At 33.1% G+C, this 12,353-nt stretch overlaps 1 protein-coding gene across 1 annotated transcript; it reads right to left on the reverse strand.

Moving 5' to 3' along the window:
* Window positions 1-4,817: 4,817 nt before the first annotated feature.
* Window positions 4,818-6,615, reverse strand: LOC111985512 (uncharacterized). The gene is made up of 3 exons (XM_024017165.2): window positions 6,348-6,615; window positions 6,187-6,253; window positions 4,818-6,004 (listed from the first exon to the last, which is right to left on the reverse strand). The coding sequence occupies exons 1-3, from the start codon at window positions 6,420-6,422 to the stop codon at window positions 5,088-5,090; spliced, it is 1,059 nt and encodes a 352-aa protein (XP_023872933.1). The 5' UTR covers window positions 6,423-6,615; the 3' UTR covers window positions 4,818-5,087.
* Window positions 6,616-12,353: the final 5,738 nt, after the last annotated feature.

The raw sequence follows: 12,353 nt of genomic DNA on the forward strand, positions 1-12,353 counted from the left end.
TGTGAAATTCAGTTTTTCATAGCTGATTTCACTCCAATCCATGAATAGATGTTTGGGCTTTCTTTTCTCACAACCCTAAACATATATAAGGATTATTTTAAGGGCCGTCACAGTTGATGCAACTCAATGCAAAAAATTTTCATAAGCATATTGTGAATCAGAGACAAATGTCCTAGTTCATCTTTCTCTTCAAGAAACTACTGTGTTTGTACACCGTAGGGTTTTGTAACCAAGGGGTTTTGTGATCTTCATCATGTTGATGAACTGAAGAACTGTGCAGCCAACATCTTTCTCAAGTTGGTGAGTAAGCCGCGTATTGGGATCCGCGCATCGAATTGGTTAGTCACGTACTGGGAGCCGTGCATTAAAATGAGAGATTGTCACTACAGAACAAGTCCAATTTGGTATTGGGGTAAGGATTCAACTGTAGGTATAAGGTACTGAGATTCCTTTACTTGTAATCGTTTGTTGTGATAATAGTGAATTCTTGGGAATGGTGACCTTAAAATCACCCGGTGGGGTTTTTGCTGTGTAGGTTTTTTCCCATTCGTAAACAAATCATCGTGTCAATTTAATTTTCGCTACATTTAGTTATTTGGTGATTTGTTTGTGCTACCATGCTTATTACCTGCAAATTGAATTAATTAATTAACTTGACTAATTAATTAGTTAATTCATTACAAGGGGTCAATACATTCTTGACTTATCATCAAACACTTGACAAGAACTAATTTAAACAAATTTGCCTTATGAATAATTTCCTTTTTCTAAAGAAAATTCAGATCTGTTTTGAAAAAAAAAATGACGTTTGATTTGTAAAAATCAGATTTGTTTTTGAAAGTAAAAAAAAAAAGAAAAAAAAAAAGAGATTTGATTAAGAAAAACAGATCTGTTCTTTTGTAAAGTTAAAAAAAATAAAAAATAAAAAAAGAGAGATTTATATGTATGTATGTATGTACGCGCAAGAAAATTTTGCATAGATGCATAATATGTTGAGAAATTAGAGATGCCTCTTAAAAATATACTAATTTTAGCAATTTTGTAAGATGGCATTTTTTTTTAATTGAACACCAATAATAAATTTAAACACAAAGTTCCATTCAAAAGATATTGCAATTATGTTAATCCCAAATTAAACCTTTGCATTTGAAATTGGTATATAATTTAAGAGGTTTTTTTTTTTTTTTCATAACCCAATTCAATGGATTACATAAGCTTTTTTAATTGCTTAAAAAACTATACATAATTTCATGTATAACTAGTCAAAAACAACCATTAATTAATAATTTGTTTTGAACAGCGGTATTCTAAGAACAAATAACTAAAAAGGTTTTACCAGTTAAGTTAATTAGAACTCACTGATTGCTTAAAAATATGATAGAGTTAAGTATTTAACCATTATGTCAAATAAGTAGGTTTTATTCAATGGGCTCAAACTTTCTTTTGTAAGTACCATATAAAAAAAATTAAAAACTATGATTGGAAATTGTTGAACCCCTAGATATTGCCAACTACAATCAATACTTGAAGTTGAAGAACAAAGACATGAGCTTATTTGAAGAGGCGCAGGTCAAAACGTTCCAGGTTTACGCAAAAATGTCTTAAGCATGCTAAGAGGATTCCTGCTGAATCTTGTGAAGAATCATGCTTTTGTGCCAAGGTAGAGGAGCTGCGCGTTGAAACATACAGCACACGATGGTCTAAACAAGTCAAGAAAAGGTTTTGCAACTAGAAGAGCAAGCACAGAATGGATCAAGGACAAATGGTTGGTTTGAAATGTGTTGTTAAACTCCACCTTTATGAAGTGGTGGAAAACACCCCCTGAAGAGGAGCATCAGTTGAAATCTTGCATTAAAGATACCTTGGTTCGGTAGTTCGTTGCTGTTTTAATCAAGAGTTTGTGTGGTTGTTTACTATATTTCTTGTTTCAATAAAATGGGGAAAAAACCCACAGAAATTATGTTTTGGTAGTTGGTTGCTGTCTTAATTAAGAGTTTGTGTGGTTGTTTACTATATTTCTTGTTCCAATAAAATGGGGGAAAAAACCAAAGAAATTATGTTTTGTGTATGATCTACACTCATCCTTGACTCAATATCACTTTGTGTACATTAAGGGCTCGTTTGGATGGACGGAAGAATGGAGGGAAGTATAATAGAGCTAATTGAAAATACGCTAATTTTGGGCCAATGCTACTCTACTCCCCCTCCCTCCCCCTCAATCCAAACGAACCATAAATTGGGAAAAAAAATTTATTCAACAGAGATGGGGTTGATCTGCAGAACCATCATCCAACCTTGTGGTGGCATCACTATTGATTGAAAAGTGCCACATGTTTCTTAGATTATCTGAAAATTTCGTGACCATACTTTTGTGTTCTTGTGATTCCTCTACCTATTGAAAATTTCGTGGACCAGAAAGTAAAAGAAGAAATTGAGAATGGTAACAAACTTCAAGCACCACTCTCTAATGTGAACTGATCGGCCAAGTTATATGCCATATTAAGATGTAAATAAAGCCTGTAATTGAGCATAAATTAATTCAGTCCGATAAAACCATAATATGATTGCAACATAAAAATATACGAATATGATCTCATTATTTCCAAAGGATAGAAGTTGTTATTTGGTCATATATAACATGCATGAAACAAAAATCCATCCTGCTTAACGCCAATTTTGGTTATCGCACCTCCACACTCAACAAAAGGAGAACAACTATCCTCTGATAATTCACAATTCATAGCTCCCCCAAAAGTAAAATTACTTCATGTAACGTACTACAAAAAATAACCAAGATTTCCCGAACATGCCAAGTATGAAATTCTTGTTTTTTGGTTGGAAACGAACAATGAGCTCCCAGGAAATTCTAGCATACCCCAATCACCCTAAATACACTGTAGATGAAAGAACTAAGGAGAAATAGAATACCAGTATAGAACAAGAACTTTTCCAAAGGACATTTATCCACTTATTGAGTGGCACTTTGTGTGGACCAATTTGTTAGATGTACCAGCATTACATATCAGACTACAAAGTAGAAGCCACACCACAATGATTTCATTATCAAAGGCAACCTCATGGCAAAACAAAACCAAGAAGAATGTGGAATTGCAAATCACAAGACAGTCCTAATGTAGAAAAAACTGATTATATAACAGCGGGAAACTTGTCTAGCTCCAGTCTCTAACATAGATCAAGGAAAACTAAATGTGCTAAAGTCATCGGTGACATAATTCAATGAAAAAAAAAAATCAGTCTAAATGGAAGAAGATAATCATAAAAGTTTTTCCCTTGTCGGATTCTTGATTCCCATGAATGGAACACCTGACCTAAGACTACAAAACAGCAAGTGCTAAACAGATAACATTACAGACAGGCTATGTTGGGGTCTTTTATTTCGTATGTATTCAGACAGCTATGTGCTATATGTGCCATGACTAATCACCTCGAGAACAAACCTTCTTGCGGAAGCCCCTTAAATATGGATGAGCACGCACAAGATGTTAACATATAAATTTTTAACTGCTAAATTTGTTATCTATAAAAATATAAAGGACATCATATAAATATTAGATAGTAATGAATTTGTAATTATAATGTGAACAGTGGACTTCCATCAAAGCTTATGCCTTTTTTCCTTTCAACAAGATGATCAAAGTTCTGTACATTGCTCCAAAAAATATCATAAACTGAAAGAGACATATAAACACATACCTCTTACAATACAAGCATAAACACTGCAGTACCCAAAAAGTTTTTGCAACGACTGCATTACCAGCCTTCTGATGCTCCATCAACTCACCAAATACCATGGACACCAAGGAAATTACAACCACAAAAATACAGAGCTAAAATTTAGTCCGTCATTTAAATGAATAAACAAATAAATATATGGGTGCTCATGACAAAGATTTTCTTCAGATGGGGGCAGATAACATATAATCACAAAAGCTGTTCCCATCTATAGGGGGAGATGAGGATATGATGGGTAACGGCCATCTCTACTTTGTTCAAACACTAGATGTTACACTTGCCTTAATCCCTTAATAATGTTTTCCTGGTAAAATTGCTCATAGACCAATCCAAACCATGATATGGTGATGGAAAGCAAAGTGCGAAAGAAGAGGGAATTGAACTCCAATTGACTGAGTATCAAAACTACAAGTACCTTGAATTCAGGGGAGGACAGGTAAACCAAAAGTATAAGCAAAGTAGAAAATTTAAAATTTAAATTAATATTACTCAAAAAGATATTAATCATGAGAAACGAAAACCACTCAAACCTACAACTTTGAAATAATGTCAGCCAAAGATCCTCTCACAGGATTCTTAAATAAGTGACTACACTACTGGCATGACTTATCATAGCAAATGATAAGATAGATAAGGAGAGCAAGAGTCCATATTTAAGTGATTTCCTTTTTGATAAGTCATAATTAGACATGACATTCTATTCAAAAACCTCAAACAGCGATGCAATTACTAAGAAACTAAGTTTGATATCCCATGAAGTCTGAAGGGTTGAGCTAAATTATTTACAATTATAACCATAAGAATTAATCTAGGAAAGTAAAATCAAAACCTCTTCTATAAACTCTTTCTTGCATTAGTCAAGCATGTCCTCATAGAGCAATAAGCGTTATTACCATGTGACACAAGTTGATATATAGAGAGGGCACCTCCTACATGACAAATTGCTCAGACAACAAAGGCAAAGAAATTAAAATGAAAAATTGAGCAAAATAAGGGAATAACACATGGAAAGTCCCCACGATTAAGGAATCATAGGAAAGCATATGCAGAAAAGAGAACAATCATGTTGTAATCATCTTTTATGTATTGAATTTCTATACCACCATATGTATTCACATACCAAAATAGTCCTCTACATCAACAAATGCACCATACATATAAGAGCCAAACTCATAAGAGAAGCAGCTTAATTCCTGGGTGCTCAAAACCCTATGACAACATCTACCTTTTGGAAAAAAAAAAAAGGTCTCAACTAAACAGAACACACACAAGACATGCAAAAAGAGACCCAGCATACATCTCAAATTGAGTAATTGACCAAAACAGAGACACGCCTAAGACCTTGCGATCATACTACAAGAACGAGCCAACCTGAAAGTCAGGCTGCCCCCATGAACACTTGTCTCTGCCTCAACAGCGTCAGTCTCATATGGCTTCCTACATCCAGGACAGCGGCCATCCTCCTCAAGAATCCTCTTGTGGCAGAAAAGGCAGAGCCGGAACCCACACAAGCAAGGCAAAAAGCTCGAGTCTGTGAAATCCAAATCCTCATAGCATATAGGACACGAAGTTGGCATAGACACCACTTTGTTACAACCCCACGTGACCCCTCCTGCTCCTCTGCCATAATGCCGATCTGGATTAGGCAAGCTTTGCTGCTTAGATAAATTGGGTAAACTCCGAGGCCTAAAAGCATCATCCGGCCTCCACGCTTGGCTGTTCCCACAAGCCCCCCTCAGAACCATTTTTGGACACTCGGGCTTCAAATCACCACCTCCTAATCCCACCCCATCATTCGCTTCCCTAGAAGAAACCAATTCAGCAACAGATTCACGCTCCAGAGAGGATTCTGAACACGGGTTTTGGTTTTCAGCCACTAAAGCATCTGCTACAGCTTCCCAATCATCCAAACACCCATCATCTCCTCCTCCTTCTTCACCTCCTTCTTCATCTTCTGTAATATTCCCAGAGCAATACCCACCACTGCTACTACTACTACTTCTACTGCTACCACTGCTAGTCCCAGTGAAATTCGTACCCGAATCAGTACTACCCCCCAGGACACTACTAGTCACACTGGTTGGACTGTTCGCCGGCGAGTCCAAATCGCTGTATTGATGAATCAACATCGACCCTTCCATTTCTTCACCTCTAGAACTCATCTCTAAATTCTTCAACGAACTGTTCACCCCTTTACGTGACTGAACGCCGTCGTTTTGTTCCTCCTTACACCCTTTGTTCTTCGCCGTACCTAACCCAACCCCACCCATTATTTCCAAATCAATTAAAATTACCAAATAAAATCAAAAAATTAAATAAAAAAAATTGTTTTTTGTTTTTTGTTTTTTTATTTTCTTATACATGCATGTGCGATTCTAATTACATAAATAGCTATAGAATACAAATACAAAGAATAAGAGATCGTAAGCGTACCTTGAGAGAGCCATTGTTCGCGACGAGCGTCAAGCTTGCACTGCTTCAATTTGGCGGACCTGTTGGCCTGAAAATCCCCAAAATTCCAAAAATGAAATCAATATTTCGAAATTTTTTCAAAAAAAAAAAAGAAATCAAAAGGGAGAAATTGCAATTCTCACCCTCTTCTTCTTGCCCAAATCCCTCGCGTTTGGACCCGAAGACATCGAAGCTGTGGTGATCGAGTTTGAAACCATGGCTGACGCAGTCAGATTCGGATTCGAAAAACACACAGAGAGAGATTTACAAAAACCCTAAATTTTCCGATGAGAGAGAGAGAGAGAGAGTTTTATTTTTATTTTTTTGTTAGAGAAAGAGATTTTGATGAATGGATAACGGAAACTCCTCTGCTTGGCCTCTTGACTATTCAGAAACTCTGAGAAAACAAGGCCCTGTTTGATATATATATATATATATATCTAATACGACAGTTACGTAAATGCCTCTGGGTTTTTAATTAATTTGCGGGGATACCAAATGCAGAGCACGCGTATTTAAGGTGACAATTGAGGGGGGTAATTTGGGGGTCAAGATCATCTGTCGAAACGACACCGTTTTGAAGTTTCTTTTTTTATTTTAAAACTTGGGTACCACGTAAAAGCACTGTCATTTGCTCAAAATTTTTAAGTAAAATATTATTCGAGATTTTCTAACTTGGGAAGTGGCATTAATTACACAGTTTTTTTCTTTTTGGATTATTATCTAAGATTTTATTTGGGTGTAATAAATGCATGGGGAGGTTTCAAATTCATCATGGCCATTTAATTTGATCTTATCCCATTAAAAGATTTGAGGTTCAATATTTATTTATATAAAAAACTTAAACTCTCTTTCAAAGAAAAAAAATTTGATCATATTGCATGCATCTAGTTTTTATATATATATATATATGTTTCTCAAAAAAAAAAAAGTTTTTATATATATATATATATGTGGGAAAGAAGTATTTATTAAAGAAAAATAGAAGCTACAAAAAAGTAAAATTGTTTGTCTCAATCTTGATAATAGACTCAAAATAAGGGGGCAGCACCCTATATCAAAAAAAAAAAAAACAAATACATTATGATTGATAATCCTCCATATAAATGTCAAGATTGTGTTTTGACTTTTGTGTTTTTTTTTTTTTTTTTGTTGGATCTTTTTTTAATGAAAAGTCATACTACTACTAATTGTGATTTACTTTTATTTGCAATTACATATGCTTGTGTTGTGTAACACTATAGACACGTTCTTGTAATGTATTTCAAATTTTCCAACATCATTCACAATTTCTTGTTATTGGGTCCGTTTGGATAGCACTTATTGTTACTGAAAGTTGATAAAAACTGATTGTTGCTGAAAACACTGTAGCAAAATAATTTTTAAATGTGTAAATAGTATCGTGGGACCCACTTTTAATATTAAATATTGCGTAAACAGTGTATGAGCAGTGCATGAACAGTGTGTGAACAGTATGTGAACAGTAAATTTTGTCCCCAAAATGTCAACAATTGCGGCAAAAAAAAAAAAAAAAAAAAAAAAAACGCAGGAAGCAAAACGCGCCGTGACTTTGAGTCGTATCCAAACCCAACCATTAATAAATGGTTTAATGATTCGGCCAAAAAAAAAAAAAGATCAATGGTTTTATGGTTTCTTTTTTTAATTACAATTGATTAGTAATTATAAATTAAATCTTGGGACTAAAGTCAAATTGCTTTACAAAATACGAATTCTAAATTCAATTTAGGGAAGTTCACAAGGCTATTGGACAGTTTTCCTATGTACTTTTGATAAATTAGGCTTTATAGTTTGAAGTTTGAATTATAAATTTTATTTAATTCTTATCATATTATAATTTTATATTATAAATAGCTTTTCTTTAAATATAAATGTATTTTTTTAAAATTCTTTTTAGACGTAAACATCACTATAAAATTAAAATATTATTTTGGATATGAGAAAGTTAAAGATAAAAAGGGAGAATAATTGAAAAGTTAATTGAATCTTTCTTTGCTTAAAAGAAAAAAAAGGATCGCTTTATAAATTTGTTTCTAGAAATATAACAAGCATAATATTATGAATATGAAATTAATCAAAAAGAGTTTAATTATAACAAAATAATACAACAAAAATTAACAATGTAAAAATAATCATAATGATTTTTATACATGTATTTATTTATTTTTAATTATAAAACAACATTAGGTTCTTTTCCAGTACTCTCTCAAAAAATAAAAAAGTTTCTTTTCCCAGTGAATATATTGGTGCGTTAGTGAATTGATAGAATAAAAAATTTTCCATCATCTAGTCTCATAGCTCCGTCGGCAAGTCAAAAAAATATGGCTATAGCAATTTTTTATAATAAAAAAATTATATATAATTTGTTTTTTATATGGACAAAGTTTGACTACAAATTTTATTGTAACTTAAGATTATAACTTCTTTTTAAAATTTTAACATGATTACATATTTTAAAAATATATTTGTTGGATTTTATGTTTTTTACACTTATTTTAAAAATATATTTGTTAGATTGTATGTTTTTTACACTTTTAATACACGTCAAATTTTGTATTAGTTAGATATTATTTACTATATAATCCAATAAGCCATAAACATATTTTTTATGTATAATGTTAGACTATAAAACTTGCAATTTAAATAATTGATTGATGACATAACTATTAATCTTTAATTTTATGTAAATTTTACAAGTATGAAGGATATAATAAGAAAATATAATTAATTGCTAGATTTGTTAAAATTCACATCTAATAAAAAAAATATTGAGTTGTAACCTTAGGTTACAACCAAATTCATAGTCAAATTTTGTCCTTTCTATATAGACAAGGTTTAGCTACAACCAACTATTAATCTTTAATTTTATGTAAATTTTACAAGCATGAATGATATAAGAAAAATATATATATAATCAATTGCTGGATTTGTCAAATTCACATCCAATAAAAAATATTAAGTGAAGTTTTAACCTTAGGATACAACTAAATTCATAGTCAAATTTTGTTATTTCTATATGGACAAAGTTTAGCTATAAAATTAATTGTAACATAAGGTTACAACCTTACATAATAAAATAAATATTACTACATATTTTAAAAATCTAATCGTTAAATTACATGTTCTTTACACTTTTACTACACTTATCAAATTTTGTATCAATAAGATATTATTTACTAAATGATCTATAAACTCATATTTTATGCATAATTTTAAACTACAAAAACTTGCAATTTAAAAAAAAAATTATTAATGACATAGCTATTGATTTTTGATTTTTTAGAAATTATACAATCATGAAGGATATAAGAATAAGATGCAATCTAACCGTGGATTTGTCAAAATTTACCTCCAATAAAAAGATATTGATTAAGGTTGCAACCTTAAATTACAACCAATTTTGTAACTAAACTTTATCATTTCTCTATTTATTTACCATGATTACCTTTTTGGAAAATTAAAATGTTTTACACACGTTTCACGGATAAAATGTTTTCCTCTCATTTCACTCCATGGAAAGAATGGAAACATAATCGTGTTTTGCAGTAAAATTTCTGTTCCAATAGCTGACATTGCACACAAAGAAAGAGCCAACTAGCCCATGCTACCATCACATGACATGAAGTCTCTTGAAGTAACATTCTTGCCAAAAACAGAATGGCAGATGGGTTCTACTCTAAATATGAAAAGAAGGTCTAGTTTTCTGTCATGTTAAATCAGTAAAATAGTCACGCTCAAATTTAGTGTCTTTGCATTGCAGTGAGAAAAACATGCAATGTGAAAATTCATCCAAAAAACAAATAAGTAACGTGAAAGAACACAAGATGGATTTGGTAGCCATTACTACTTCCACACTACCAAACAAGTTATCCTCGGTAAGAAGCTTTGCTACGAAAGATAACTATCCTGATTAAAACTTGGTTCGGAATCTATCTTTTATCTCAAAAAACTTGGTTCAAAATGACTTTTCATTGTTTCCTTAAAAGTAAGGGATTTCACCAGTGTCTTTAGACTTTCAATTTGAACAAATCCCCTTAACATCGGCTTTATGAAATAAAATCTTATAGTAGTATTTCGTTAAAGTCTAAATGATTTTAAAAATATAATGTCCATACGGATTTTGTTACATCATCAATAATTTTGAAATTTCATTATTACTTTGTGTATAATATGTGGTTTGATCTACGGGTGCATATAAGTTTGGATAAGAGAATTTTTCAACTCAGCCCAACCTTGTCGTTAAAAAAAAAAAATCAGGCAATGAAGCCAATAGTCAATAATTGAAAGAGCCTAGCCAGCACAAAAGGAAGAGGTAATACATCTAAGGATATACATTTCAATTTTGTACCAAAAACAACAAAGTGTGAGAGAATTTCTGGTGCTACACCTAAAATCACAACTTTGCCCACAACTCGTCCATGTGCCAAGTTGTAATTGGTGAAGGGGTGGGCCCATGTGGAGACACCCCTCTACCAACCACAACTCGTCACATGGGCGAGTTGTGGACAAAGTTGTAGTTTTGAGCATGGCACCAGAATTTTCCAAAGTGGGATTGCAAAAAAAGGAATTAATCAGACATTATTACTAGAGGCTCCTTTTTGAGCTGATGAGGTGCGTAGGCCACGTCTTTGGGATGGAGGTTTCTCCCCCCTCCACTCTATTCATGTAGCCCTGCTCAATTCCTTGTCCAATTAGCGTTCTTGCTTGTTCCTTCCGGGACGAAAAGGCTGGGATGGGGATGAAAGAATCCATATTTGATACTTATAAACAAACAAGATTGGGATGGGACAATGACTAGTCTTTAGTTTATTCGATCAATCACAAGCTGAGGGAAGCGTGAGCCCCCAAACTTATCCTTTTTTTGATGATCACTGTGATGCAGTAAGGGAATTTTTCAACTTTAGTTCAACCTTGTCGGTGAAAAAAAGAAATATCAAGTGATGGAGCCCAATAGAGCCTAGCCTGCACGACCAATTTTTAAATGTAAATAGCATTACCCCTCTAAATCTTCATTATCATGAAAAAGAATGTGCATCTGCAACAAGAAATTAACAAAACAAGATTGGGATGGGACAATGACTAGTCTTTAGTTTATTCGATCAATCACAAGCTGAGGGAAGCGTGAGCCCCCAAACTTATCCTTTTTTTGATGATCACTGTGATGCAGTAAGGGAATTTTTCAACTTTAGTTCAACCTTGTCGGTGAAAAAAAGAAATATCAAGTGATGGAGCCCAATAGAGCCTAGCCTGCACGACCAATTTTTAAATGTAAATAGCATTACCCCTCTAAATCTTCATTATCATGAAAAAGAATGTGCATCTGCAACAAGAAATTAACCAATTATCAGGTGATGTATATCTAAAGATTTTCAAGCAAACTATTGGAAAGTTTTTCACCCTTTATTTTATTGTCTAATCAAGCTCCTAATTCCATTTTAATAGATTTTTTCCTGTGCTATTATTACTTATCCTTTTTCCACTACTCATGCTTTTGCTACTCTTCTGTGTACAGTCAGGCGAGTGGGTCCCACAAATTTTCTAAAATTTGGAGTGTTTGAGATGAAAACTCCACCGAGAATGACAGCCCAAAAGCAAGGCTGGTGGAGTTAGGGGAAAAAAAATGCCAGTTAGAGATATGAATGTCATCTACATAAGGTCATGAATTCAACATAGCTTTAGCAAAAAGATCAAGAAGGAATAACAAGAACCTCAAGGAAGAAGTTGTAACGCTGCTCATCATCGATAAACTGTTGCTGTAATTAGAATTGAAATTTGAAACATCAATATGCTTCCATTTTTTTGTACTTTTATGCTGTAACTTAGCTTGGTTTACAAAGTTTGTTGCTCTTCCAATATCAGCATTCTTCAAAACCGGGTCACCTTGGAGTGGCACAGTGATCTCATATCCTTTTGGCAATAAAGTATTGAAAACGAAAACTTCTTGGTGCCCCCTTAAAAGTGTTTAACCCTTGAGTGACAAAACATCTGTGATGTCAATCCTACACAAATAGACCTCTAAAATATTAATGTACCTCCAACTTGAATGAAAGTTTGGAATTTTTTTTTTTTTTTTTTAAGGGAGAGTTTCAACCTATAACGTTCACTTCTGATAATAACTCTTTATTATCAGA

The sequence above is a fragment of the Quercus suber genome, unplaced genomic scaffold (assembly GCF_002906115.3).
Source record: "Quercus suber isolate HL8 unplaced genomic scaffold, Cork oak 2.0 scaffold_30, whole genome shotgun sequence".
NCBI classification, from domain to species: Eukaryota; Viridiplantae; Streptophyta; class Magnoliopsida; order Fagales; family Fagaceae; genus Quercus; species Quercus suber.